This window comes from Medicago sativa, chromosome 2 (genome assembly GCF_051527215.1).
Source record: "Medicago sativa cultivar Bolivia chromosome 2, Bolivia_mono, whole genome shotgun sequence".
In the NCBI taxonomy this organism is placed as follows: domain Eukaryota; kingdom Viridiplantae; phylum Streptophyta; class Magnoliopsida; order Fabales; family Fabaceae; genus Medicago; species Medicago sativa.
Genome location: NC_140750.1, coordinates 82,572,287 through 82,586,480, shown reverse-complemented (window position 1 = coordinate 82,586,480; position 14,194 = coordinate 82,572,287). Strand labels below are relative to the sequence as shown.

The 14,194-nt window shown below is 33.0% G+C and overlaps 1 protein-coding gene across 1 annotated transcript; it reads left to right on the top strand.

Annotated features, from left to right (window-relative positions):
- The first annotated feature begins 910 nt into the window (after window positions 1–910).
- Window positions 911–6,676, top strand: LOC146951546 (uncharacterized). Its single transcript, XM_085748754.1, has 5 exons — window positions 911–1,981; window positions 2,726–3,427; window positions 3,881–4,521; window positions 5,425–5,503; window positions 6,020–6,676. The coding sequence occupies exons 1-5, from the start codon at window positions 911–913 to the stop codon at window positions 6,674–6,676; spliced, it is 3,150 nt and encodes a 1,049-aa protein (XP_085604880.1).
- The last annotated feature ends 7,518 nt before the right edge of the window (window positions 6,677–14,194 follow it).

Genomic DNA, 14,194 nt, shown 5'->3' with positions numbered 1-14,194 from the left:
ATGAACGCAACAACATTCTGAAGTTCATCAGAGATCAGAATGTTTGCCCAGAATTTCAAGTAAAAGCTTGTGGGACCCATGACACATGGCATAACACCATTGGACACCCCACAACGGCTATTTGAGCCCAAGGACTCTATAAATACAGTTCAAAGGCTCAGCATTACTTGCACCATTGCAAAGCATACAAGAAAACAACTCTGATTTTGTTTGAAGCTCTTGCAAACTGAAATTGATCAATCTCTAAGGCTTTCATTACTTAGTGCAAATCAATACTCCTTGTTATCTCTAAGATAACTCCTTTCTCTTCTTCCTCCTCTGTTTGATTCACAAACATTCAACTTCCATATAAATTGTAACTAAGTCTCATCTAGCTTTAGGGGTACTAAAGTGTTAGTTTGAGCAAAGGTTGTAAAAGTCTAAGTGGGTAACTTAGCAAGAAGGTGCAAGCCTGCTGAGGCTTAGAGAATACAGGATTGTAATTGTTCAGGTGAACAAAGATTGTAAGGTGCAGGACTTGAGAGGTTATCTCAAGCATCATAGTGGAAACTCTCACAAGATTGTGAGGAGAGGACTAGCCCACATTGGGTGAACCTCTATAAATCTCTGTGTGTTCTTTCTTTCTTCCTTATACTCTTTAATTTCAGTATACACAACACACACCAACACATTTACTTTATTAATCAGTTTCTGTGTATGAACTTCAGAACGTTCTGAGTTCAGAAAGTTAACTTAACTATTCCAAGTAAACTACTTGAGAATAACTTTTAAGTTTCAGGATAATTTTTAAAGGGTCACAATTCAAACCCCCCCTTTCTTGTGACTATTTTATCTACTTCAATTGGTATCAAGAGCCCGGTTCTAAGGGTTTGAACACTTTAACAAGTGTTAGAGAAAAGATTTAGGAAGCATGTCTAAAGTCAAGTACATAGCTGAAGGAGGATCATCAAACAGACCACCACTTTTTGATGGCTCAAACTATTACTTCTGGAAAGGCAAAATGGAACTCTTCCTCAGATCTCAAGACAATGATATGTGGCAAGTCATCACAGATGGAGATTTTGTCCCAACAACCAAAGAAGGAGCTGTCAAAGAAAAGAGTTCATGGTCAACAGATGAAAAGGCTCAGGTATTGTTAAACTCTAAAGCTAGACTCTTTTTATCATGTGCACTAACCATGGAAGAAAGTGAAAGAGTTGATGAATGTAAGAATGCTAAAGAGGTATGGGATACTCTGAAAATACATCATGAGGGTACATCTCATGTCAAAGAAACTAGAATTGACATAGGTGTCAGAAAGTTTGAAGTCTTTGAAATGAGTGAAAATGAAACCATTGATGAGATGTATGCTAGATTTACTACAATAGTAAATGAAATGAGATCTCTTGGAAAGGCATATTCTACTCATGATAGAATCAGAAAAATATTAAGATGTCTTCCAAGTGTTTGGAGACCTATGGTCACTGCAATCACTCAGGCCAAAGATTTGAAATCTATGAACCTGGAAGATCTCATTGGATCACTGAGAGCTCATGAAGTGGTACTTCAAGGAGACAAACCAGTGAAGAAGGTTAAAACACTTGCTTTAAAAGCATCTCAGCAAACCCCATCAGTTGCTGATGATGAGGTACAAGAACCACAAGAATTAGATGAAGTTCATGAAGAAGAAGCTGAAGATGAACTTGCACTAATCTCCAAAAGAATTCAAAGAATGATGTTGAGAAGAAATCAGATCAGAAAGAAGTTTCCAAACACCAACAATAGCACCAGAACTGAAGCTGACAAAAGCCAAGTCACTTGTTATGGCTGCAACAAAACTGGACACTACAAGAGTGAATGCCCTGACATCAAGAAGGTGCAAAGGAAACCTCCCTTCAAGAAGAAGGCAATGATCACTTGGGATGACTTAGAAGAGTCAGAACCTCAAGAAGATGAAGAAGCCAACATGGGATTGATGGCTCAGTCAGATAATGAAGAAGAGGTAATTGTCTATAAAACTGATTCTTTTTATAAAGATCTTGAAAGTAAAATAGATAGTCTCTTATATGACTCAAACTTCTTAACTAATAGATGTCATTCTTTAATCAAGGAACTTTCTGAAATAAAAGCAGAAAAAGAAACACTTCAAAACAAATATGATGAATCTAGAAAAACCATACAGATTTTGCAAGATTCCCATTTTGAAATGTCAGAAAAACAAAAAGAGTTAAACAAGAAACAAAAAGGCATTATTTCTGTACCTTCTGAGATGAAAAAGGAAAACACACTTTTGAAAAAGGAAGTTGAAACTTTGAAAAATGATCTTACAGGTTTTATAAAATCTACAGAAACATTTCAAAATATCTTAGGATCTCAAAATGAAAGTGCAAAAAAATCTGGCTTAGGCTTTAAGGATCCACACAAAATCATTGAAAGTTTTGTACCTAAAACTAAACCAAGAACTAAATGTTATTTTTGTGATAGGTATGGACATGATGAAAAAATATGCCATGTCAAGAAAAAAGATATCAAAGAAAATAAAATTAATCTTAGTTCAGAACGTTCTCATCTCAATAGATCAGAAAGTTCACAAAAGGCTGAGAAAGCTAAGAAGTCATGCTCCTACTGTAACAAATCTGATCACACAAGACAGAATGTTACAATAAGGAAGGATCTCTTAGAAGAACTAACCCTCAAGGACCCAACATTACATGGGTACCTAAAATTTTTATCTTGTCAAATGTAGGTCCTGCCTCAGGGTGCTAGAACAAAGCCATGGTACTTGGATAGTGGTTGTTCTAGGCACATGACAGGTGACAGGAACTGTTTCCTGACCTTTGAAAAGAAGGATGGAGGACTGGTGACATTTGGAAACAATGACAAAGGTAAGATCAGAGGTAAAGGTACTATAGGTAAACCTAACTCTGCTAAGATAGAAAATGTTCAGTATGTAGAAGGTTTAAAACACAATCTACTTAGCATAAGTCAATTGTGTGATAGTGGATTTGAAGTGATCTTTAAACCTAACATATGTGAAATAAGACAAACCTCCTCTAACAAACTGTTTTTCTCTGGATCAAGAAGAAAGAACTTGTATGTCTTAGAACTAAATGATATGCCTGCAGAATCCTGTTTCATGTCCCTTGAAAAGGACAAATGGATTTGGCACAAAAGGGCTGGTCATATAAGCATGAAAACCATTGCTAAACTTTCTCAACTTGATCTAGTTAGAGGTTTGCCTAAGATTAGCTTTGACAAGGATAAGATCTGTGAAGCATGTGTCAAAGGTAAACAAGTGAAAAGTAGTTTTAAAACCATTGAGTTTGTTTCAACTCAGAAACCTTTAGAACTTCTTCACATTGATCTATTTGGTCCAGTTCAAACTGCTAGTCTAACAGGCAAAAGATATGGGTTTGTTATTGTTGATGATTTTTCCAGATTTACATGGGTGCTGTTTTTAAAACACAAAGATGAATCTTTTGAAGCATTTCAACACTTTTGTAAAAGAGTTCAAAATGAAAAAGGTTCTAATATCATTACAGTAAGGAGTGATCATGGAGGAGAATTTGAAAATGCATCTTTCAAAACATTCTTTGATGAAAATGGTATTAAACATAATTTTTCTTGTGCAAGAACTCCACAACAAAATGGAGTTGTTGAAAGAAAAAATAGGACTTTACAAGAAATGGCTAGAACAATGTTAAATGAATCAAATGTTGAAGATTATTTTTGGGCAGAAGCCATTAACACATCTTGCTACATTTTGAATAGAGTTTCAATAAGAAAAGTTCTTAATAAAACTCCATATGAACTCTGGAAAAACATTAAACCTAGCATATCTTATTTTCACATATTTGGCTGTTATTGCTACATTCTGAACAATAAAGAAAAATTGGGTAAGTTTGATCCTAAATCAGATAAAGCTATCTTTTTAGGATACTCTACAACTTCTAAAGGTTATAGAGTGTACAATCTAAAAACCCAGACAGTTGAAATTAGTATGCATGTCATATTTGATGAATATGATGAACATTCTCAACCAAAAGAAAGTGAAGACACAGAAGTGCCAACACTTCAGAATGTTCCCAGTCAGAACATTGACACTTCAGTTGAGAAAGAAGATGATCAGAATGTTCAGGATCAAACCTTCCAAAGTCCACCAAGAAGTTGGAGAATGGTAGGAGACCATCCTGTAGATCAAATCATTGGAAGCACAACTGATGGTGTAAGAACCAGATTGTCCTTTCAAGATACCAACATGGCAATGAACTCTCAAATGGAACCCAAGTCAATCAATGAAGCTATTATTGATGATTCCTGGATTGAGGCCATGAAGGAGGAACTTTCTCAGTTTGAAAGGAACAAAGTTTGGAACCTGGTTCCAAATAATCAAGAGAAAACCATCATTGGAACAAGATGGGTTTTCAGAAACAAACTTGATGAAAATGGTAAGGTTGTCAGAAACAAAGCAAGGTTAGTTGCTCAAGGTCACAACCAACAAGAAGGTATTGACTATGATGAGACCGTTGCACCAGTGGCAAGGTTAGAAGCCATCAGAATTCTCCTTGCATATGCTGCACATAAAAGCATTAAACTTTTTCAAATGGATGTTAAAAGTGCATTTTTAAATGGTTTTCTAAATGAGGAAGTTTATGTAAGTCAACCTCCTGGTTTCATAAGTAAAGAAAAACCAGATCATGTTTTCAAACTCACTAAAGCACTCTATGGTCTTAAACAAGCTCCTAGAGCTTGGTATGACAGACTTAGCACATTTTTAATTGAAAATGGTTTTTCAAGAGGAAAAATTGATACCACACTTTTTAGAAAAACACATGACTCTGACTTACTTATTGTTCAAGTTTATGTGGATGATATTATTTTTGGTGCCACCAAAATGAAAATGTGTGAAGAATTTTCCAACCTTATGCAAAGTGAATTTGAGATGAGCATGATGGGTGAACTTGGTTTCTTCCTTGGTTTACAAATCAAACAACATCCAAATGGAATTTTCATAAGTCAAGAAAAATATGTCAAAGACATTCTTAAGAAATATAAAATGAATGAGGCAAAAATCATGGTCACCCCTATGCATCCATCTTCAAGTTTAGATAAGGATGAGAGTGGAAAATCTATTTCTGAAAAAGAATATAGAGGCATGATAGGCTCATTATTATATTTGACTGCTAGCAGACCTGACATTATGTTTGCAGTAGGATTATGTGCTAGATTTCAAACTTGTGCAAAAGAATCCCATTTAACTGCAGTTAAAAGGATTTTTAGATATCTAGTAGGTACTACTGATCTTGGCCTTTGGTATAGAAAAGGTTCTAGTTTTGATCTTGTAGCATATTGTGATGCTGACTATGCTGGAGACAAAGTTGAGAGGAAGAGTACAAGTGGATCATGTCAATTCTTGGGACAAGCATTGATTGGATGGTCTTGCAGAAAGCAAAACACCATTGCTCTCTCCACAACTGAAGCTGAGTATGTATCTGCAGCTAGTTGTTGCTCTCAAATTTTATGGGTAAGAAATCAGTTGGAAGATTACTCATTAAGGTACACAAGTGTTCCTATTTTTTGTGATAATACAAGTGCAATTAATCTTTCTAAGAATCCTATTCAGCATTCTAGGTCTAAACATATTGAAATAAAGCATCATTTCATTAGAGACCATGTTCAGAAAAAGAATATTGCATTAAGCTTTGTTGATACTGAAAATCAACTAGCTGACATTTTCACAAAACCCCTTGTTGAGGATAGATTCAATTTTCTTAAAGAAAAATTGTCAATCATGAAAAATCCCAATAAAGATTGATTACAGATCACTAAGGGCCTTAGACTAAACCCCTTGATGTCATCTGATGCAAATCAGATAGATCTATCTCAATCAGAACATTAATCAGAATGTTCCTGAGCTCAGAATGTTCCTGAGTTCAGAATGTTCATCAGGTCAGAATGTTCATATGATCAGAATGTTCATCCTAACATTCATACAATCAAAACATTCACAAGTTTGTTCACCTAAGTTTCATCCTTTCAGGAACCAGCTGCAGGTCAGAATGTTGAAATCTCTGAAGCTCAGAATGTTGAAATTCCTGCTGAAGATGTTCCAGTCAGTCAGAATGTTCAAATCTCTGCTGGTTTGAATGCATCAAATGAGCCTCTTCTTGCTCAAGTTAGCCAGCTGTCAGCAGATCCAGTGCCTATGGCCTCAGGATCTTTGCCTTCTGCTGAGGTACAGCTCATGGCTCAAACTGGTCAGAATGTTAACCTCTCATCCTCCACAATGGGATCTGTTGCTGGTGCAAGCAACTTTTTGGTTTCTAACCTTCCAACTCCAGACACCATTCCCTCATACACTCCACCACCACCACCAATGAAAACTACCACCACAAGCAAGCTTCCTAATATGGCTGCTCTTTTTGACTCCCTCAATACCTTTGTGTCTGCCAACAAAGAGAAGGCTGAAGCTTCTGATGCTGGTCCACCTGCTGCACCTGCCAAGCCTTCAAGGGCTGAGAAGTTAGCCTCAAGGGCACTCAGGGTCTCCACCAAGACACACAAAATTGTCTGTGCTTTGGCTGATTGGACTGTCAAAGTCCATGCTCCTGGTCTGGCCATTGATCCACCAGTTTTTGATGATCCATCTGTGTTTGAGTCTGAACCATCCTCAGATTCTGGGGATTCAACTCCCTGAATCATTTATGATCCTGATCCCTATCCTTTTTGCAGATGACTAAAGGGGGAGAAGCTTTAGGATTTAAGTCTTAAGTTTTTCTTAGTTTAAGGCCCTAAGTAGGTCTAGTGATCACTAGTTATTGGAGTTAGAAACTTCACTTTTTGCTTGATCACATGCTTTGAATTTCTTTTTGTTTTTGAACCATATATTCATGTAATTGTACTTCATGCTTTACATTAATGAATGATATTGAGTTTGGTTCAAATCTGCATATTTTTTATTTTATGCAATGAATTATGAAATTGAGGGGGAGCTTTTTAAAGTTCTTAAAAACTCTGCATAATGAATTATAAAAATGAGGGGGAGCATTAAAATAAATTTTCAAGCTCTGTTATTCTTCATATATAATCAAAATCCTTAATCCTAAATCATAGGTTTATCATCTTCAAAAAGGGGGAGATTGTTGAGGCAAAATCCCTAATTAATTTTAAAGATAATAAACCAATATGATTAAAGAATTAATGGACTTTGATTAATTCCTTGGTATTTAACTTGTGCTCTTGAGTGTTTTACTAAGACAGGAACAAGGTTTAAATCATACCAAGAATAAAGAAATCAAAGGACATTTGAATTCATGATCTAACACTGAGGTCAGAAAGTTAGATCAGAATGTTGCTCAGAGATCAGAATGTTCGCACAAGAGATCAGAAGGTTGCTTTTATACAAGCCCAGAATCTCAAGAACATGGATCAAGGTCATGCAAGGCACATGTGACATAAATAAATGTCAAGAGAAGTACTTTTGCATGGATCAATCAAGCAATAAAGGCATATACAAGGATTATGTCAAAAAGGATACTTTATGTTCATTTAAGACTATGAACATTAAAGTCCTAGGAATATTCCACAAGGGAATATCATCCTAGATGTTATATTTACTGCTCTTCATTGTGTTTCACTATTAGGATTTGATTACATCAAATGGTAGTCTTACAAATCATCCTAAGTGAAACAAATGGAACATTCTGATGATCAGAATGTTCAGCTCAGCACAGGCCTACTTTATGAACAGTACAGTAGGTGAAAAGCAAAAGCAAAAGCAAAGCAAATCTATCTTGCTCAATCAGAGATAGACACGTATGAGAGTTGGTACAGAACAAGGACCACACAATCTCTCAAAGCCTGTGTATGAAGATGCAGAATCCCACTATATCCTCCTGCACCAAGTTCCAAGGCAGATCTGGCAACTGAACTTTCTGAAGTATGAAGCAAAGTCCATACTTTGGTTATTGCCCAGAAATTCATATGAAAAGCATATGACACGCCCAGAACTTCATATGTTCATTCATATATGATGAACCCAGATGAAGAACATGATGAACCCAGATGAAGATCATCATGAACGCAACAACATTCTGAAGTTCATCAGAGATCAGAATGTTTGCCCAGAATTTCAAGTAAAAGCTTGTGGGACCCAGGACACATGGCATAACACCATTGGACACCCCACAACGGCTATTTGAGCCCAAGGACTCTATAAATACAGTTCAAAGGCTCAGCATTACTTGCACCATTGCAAAGCATACAAGAAAACAACTCTGATTTTGTTTGAAGCTCTTGCAAACTGAAATTGATCAATCTCTAAGGCTTTCATTACTTAGTGCAAATCAATACTCCTTGTTATCTCTAAGATAACTCCTTTCTCTTCTTCCTCCTCTGTTTGATTCACAAACATTCAACTTCCATATAAATTGTAACTAAGTCTCATCTAGCTTTAGGGGTACTAAAGTGTTAGTTTGAGCAAAGGTTGTAAAAGTCTAAGTGGGTAACTTAGCAAGAAGGTGCAAGCCTGCTGAGGCTTAGAGAATACAGGATTGTAATTGTTCAGGTGAACAAAGATTGTAAGGTGCAGGACTTGAGAGGTTATCTCAAGCATCATAGTGGAAACTCTCACAAGATTGTGAGGAGAGGACTAGCCCACATTGGGTGAACCTCTATAAATCTCTGTGTGTTCTTTCTTTCTTCCTTATACTCTTTAATTTCAGTATACACAACACACACCAACACATTTACTTTATTAATCAGTTTCTGTGTATGAACTTCAGAACGTTCTGAGTTCAGAAAGTTAACTTAACTATTCCAAGTAAACTACTTGAGAATAACTTTTAAGTTTCAGGATAATTTTTAAAGGGTCACAATTCAAACCCCCCCTTTCTTGTGACTATTTTATCTACTTCAGCTGGGTTTATAATTGTTGTTGATTTTTGAGACTACTAAACTCTATTCCCCCTTTTATAGATACCCATAATTTTTTGTTTAATTTCTCACCCTGTTTTCAACTTCTTTTCTTTTTATTATTCTTTTCTTTCTTTGCTTGGATTATGGTTTCATTTTGTAATTTACAAATTTGTGCAATAGTACTTAACAAATGTGTATGTTACACAGTACATATATTATTTTTACCCTTTTTTCTAAAAAAAAAAAAGGTAAAGTATAAATATACTCATCTAGTTTATTACACTTTTTAAATGATAAAGGAAAAAAGAAACCATATATATATATATATATATATATATATATATATATATTTATATTTATATCGTGTTTGTTATTTTTTTAATATTTAAATTTATTCTTATCTATTTGTTACATGTGTTATTTGTATTGAAAATTGAGGGTATTTTTTTTGAAAGAGAAAAGCCAGACCAAAAGAGCTGAAAGTGGTTTTTTACTTTATATATAGTATAGATGATAGTTTAGTAGAAAAACAATGCTTTAATTAAATATCACTCAAACTATAGTAATTGACACACTAGTTTGAAACTACAAAATACAAATTGTAATGTATAATACAACAAAGACTAATGTACTACGACATTTGGATTGACACTAAATATAGGACAAAAATATTATTATAAATGATGGCTATCTAGCTAAAATAGTGGTTTCTAATTCAATATTTAAAGAAACCAATTCATCTCTGAATCTTGTACTTCCACACTGATCCATGGACAAAGAGAGACATATCGTTAGCTCCACCAATATTTGGTTTATGTGTGACTTTTCAGTTTCAGTTTGAGAAATGCATAACATGGTTATGTCTATAATTTTCTACACATAATCAATGTTGAATTCACCCTGCAAACTCATATCAACTATGTTTTGAATATTTTCGCTTATGATTATAGGAATAACCCATTGAAGTATGCGAATGTTTTCTAGTTAACATATCATAACAAAACTATTATAATTACATACAATTTTCGTATAAAGTATAAACTAATTGTGTTGCTCATCTCTTTGTTCTAACTCACTGTCTCAATTAGGCATACTAGTTAACATATCATAATATAACTATTATAATTACATACAATTTCCACATAAAGTATAAACAATCAAAGTTTAAGTCAATTGTGTTGTTCACCTCTTTGTTCTAACTCACTATCTTAGTTAGACATATTAGTTAACATATCATAATAGAACTATTATAATTACATACAAATTTAATATATAAAGTATAAACTAATTGTGTTGCCCACCTCTTTGTTCTAACTCGCTATTTCAATTAGGCATACTAGTTAACGTATCATAATAATCAACCAAAGTTTAAATCATAATTGGGTTTCTCATCTCTTTGTTCTAACTTACTATCTCAATTAGGCATAATAGTTAACATATCATAAGAGAACTATTATAATTATATAAATAAATATAAATATATAAATATACTAGTATAATTAAATATAAATAAATAGTTAACATACTAGAGAATTATTATAATTAAATAAATATAAATAAATAAATAAATATACTAGTATTTCCATTTCTTTGAATATCAAGTACAATTTCTCGTACGCGCTTGAATTTAACTTTGATGTTAACGTTAGCAGCATACATTATTATAGGTTTAAAACCAGCAGGATATACATGGATGTGAAAACATAATTTATTAAAGGCTATTTTGGAGTAACTAAATAAATGGAGTTGAAAACATAATTTATATATTTATAAACTTCCTTTAAAACAAAAAAAATGGATGTGAAAACATAATTTATTAAAGACTTTTTTTGAAGGAAATTTATAAAAAGACTATTTGTTTACTTAATAACAATATATGTATTGGGTGCATTATCTTCAATTTTTTTTATAAATATTATTATGTAGAAAAAAGAATAAAAAGAATACAATATTATATTGTTGTATGGGCCGATTTTAATTTACTACTTTTATATTTAAAATCAAAATATGACTTGTAATAATTGTTTTATAAAGTCACTACAACTAATAGAATATCTAAAGTAGACGTACGGCTCCAAAAAGAAATATATAATACTATTTACTAAAATTAATAAGTATTGTTTTCAACAAAAATATCATTTATTATCATGCCCGCATATATATCGTAGAATTTAATAAAAGAAGAGATAAGATTATTAAACAATGTATTATTTTGTTAAAAGCCAAAAAAAAAAAAATTATTGGATAATATAAGTATCAGAGCTATCAAAGAATATGGTACAATCCTTAAAAAATATGGTACAAAAGTGACAATTGTCTAAAGATCAAAAGCTAAAAATACCAAATACTACATGCATCTTGTATCGGTTTTCATTTAAAAAAACAACAAATAAATATTTTAGAATGGAAAATATTCCAACATAACTCTGCTGAAGTGAAAACTGCAAATTACATAACCACTTCCACCTTGAAGAAAAACAGTCATACCAAAAGATACTACACCCCGCCACTTCTATTGGATCAAAGATTTGCTAAGTTAAAATGTCCACTAATCTGCTTAAACACAACATAACTTCACTTCCAAGACAAAAGAAATCGACCACGCCTGGGAATACACGATCACTTTGAGAACATGGAACAATCACTTACATAAGTAATTATGATCTTCGAGTTGATAGTAATCATATAAAATTATGCTAAAGAAAGTGCACTCTTATCAAACTTGCAAATAAAGATGTAACAAATGAAAGTTCTCTACGAATATGAAAAAGAAGTCTATTATTCATGTTGTATGTTAATCCTTAGTAACATTTAAAACTCTGAATGAATGTAAACTCCAAAAAAAACTCTAAATGAAATAATTACTGTTGAGGGAATATGACTTGGAAAGAGCGTATTACATGTACCAATGCTTGGGAAACAGTCTGATTATTAATTTTGCAGAGGCACGTTTTAATAGTCAAATTACTCATTAAATAAGACTCTTTATATTCCAAAAGTCAGATTGCAATGAACCAATAGTTTACTCATTAAGGCAGCAACAGAAAAACGACATTAATATAACGTGCAAACATATAGTATAATGGATTGAATCAATGTCTTCTTCTAATAGGATGTTATCTGTTAAATATAAGATAATATGAATCTGTAATTGCGGCAACAACCAAGATGCTGCAATCATAGATTAGTATAAAGATGGATTGAATCAATACATATTTTGAACGTTCATAATTCGTAATTACGGCAAAGACCAACAACATTAATATGTATATAAAATACATGATTTACTTTCCTTTTCCATCGTGACAGATTTGAATATCTCATTGTTGACCCTTTGCAGAACTCATGTATTAATATTACCAACATAAAGAACCATTATTTAAGTAGCAAACTCAGAAAACAATGAAAAAATAGTTTAGTTTTGAAGGGATGCAACAACATTGAAGTATATCTAAATTGCAATTGTTATTCACAAAAGGGCCTATTACATTAATACAGTAAAACATGTCACAAACATTCTAAATAGTGAAAAGATACATATCAATCCAAACCATAATAGCAGATATACGAGTTAAGTAGTGATATGACAACAAAGTTTCAATATTAAGACCTGACATTTTATGAATGGACGTTTGAAGGAATGGATAATGTTGTTTTGATTACACTGTGTGTTGCATTGATTTATAGTGAGTAGAGATTGTGGAGGGATACGTGTATGTGCTTTGGAAACAGCTAAAATTGTGTCGAGTGGAGGTTTGTATGGGTTTGCATGTGGTATCCCAAAGGATGTTATTAAAAGCAACAAGAAAAATTATGGGAAAAACAACCAGGAGTATGTTATGGTACCGTATGTCGAGTGTATATTTATAAATATGAGATATTGTGGATACTTATGGGAAGTAGGGATGACGATGAACCGAACCAACTCGACAATAGTTCGGAATTCAATTCGACAATTAGCTTGTTGAACTTGGTTCATGAACCAAATGAGCTGAAAATTAAGTTCGTTAAATAATCGAGCTGAATTTGAGTTGTATATAGTTTAACTCGGTTGGTTCGTGAGTTGGTTTGATAGTGTGTGTAATTGGAAGTGGAAGAATATTTTGAATGAATGGTAAAACTAAGAAGCCTGTAAAATACCTCTCTAGTTTAAGCTTTCAAACTAACATTTTAATAATGTCCTACATCGGCCATTTTTAAGCAACATAGAGGAACATCAGCTATAAAATAACCAAAGCATGTAGGAAGGCTAATGTATAATGGAAATCAAGCATTTATTTGCGGCTTCCACGTTTGCTTGTTTAAAATTTTAAGGAGCAATTTTGTTTTTAATTCAATAATAATTGCCTTTTAAAAAATCTTAAAAAACTGGCCTTGAAATTTTGTTATTCGAGCCGAGTTGTTCGTGAACATCAAACGAGCCGAAATTGAGTTGTAAAAAAAGTTCGTATTGAACTCGAGTCGAGCTCAGATGAGTTCGATTCGACTCAACTCATTTCCAGCCCTAATGAGAAGAATTGTTTGGTTTTCAATTTGGTATTTCAATATTTAATGCTTTTCATATCTTAAGCATGGAAATTTTGAAAATCAATCTGCATAAAAACCATAAGGTTACCATGTCACAGTTAACAACAAAAACCTCAGTAAATACCACCGAAATTTAAATTCTTATAAGATGGGAGGGAAAATTTTAGCGTTGTTGTCATTAGTATTTAATGCATTAGAAATAGAGGGAAATTATTAGGGTTAAGTGTAGCTTAACCTAATAAGCTTTAAGAATAAGGGAAATATGAAATTGCCACTGGTAAAAAGAAAGAAACTAAGGAATCATTAATTTAAAGTTTTTTAGTTCGAAAATAAGATTCCGTCAAAAAAATATGTTTGTTGTATAGTCTCTTAACAGAAAGTATGAGTTAAAAATGGCCTAAAGTTCGTCCCACATTACGGTGACGGAGCTAAAAAAAAATATATATTAGTGAGCTACAAAAATAAACTAAAATATATAAACACAATTTAAGTTGTAATAAACCTTAAGCACAAAACCGAAGTGAAAGAGTTTGACTAAAAAACTTGGGAAGGTACTTTAAAAAAATGAATTACGTGATTTACAACTGTTTTAAATCATGAAATTGTTTTTTCTTATAGTGCAATAGTTAATTGGAGGGAATTTTTAGTTAACAAGACAATATAAGAGAGGTTTGAAACCCCAAAAATTAGAAGGTTTGTAAACTTCTCTAATAAGTATAATTGTAACAAAAATTATGTCACCATGTTGGTGTTCGGAACAGCTGAAAACTAA

What these genes read in the sequence shown, in the direction of transcription:
- LOC146951546 (XM_085748754.1), top strand. Translation starts at nt 911, where the DNA reads ATGTCTAAAGTCAAGTACATAGCTGAAGGAGGATCATCAAACAGACCA. An exon ending in ACCGTTGCACCAGTGGCAAG is followed by an intron (nt 4,522 to 5,424) that starts GTTAGAAGCCAT and finishes ATGGTCTTGCAG; the next exon opens with AAAGCAAAACACCATTGCTC. An exon ending in GTTGCTCTCAAATTTTATGG is followed by an intron (nt 5,504 to 6,019) that starts GTAAGAAATCAG and finishes TCATCCTTTCAG; the next exon opens with GAACCAGCTGCAGGTCAGAA.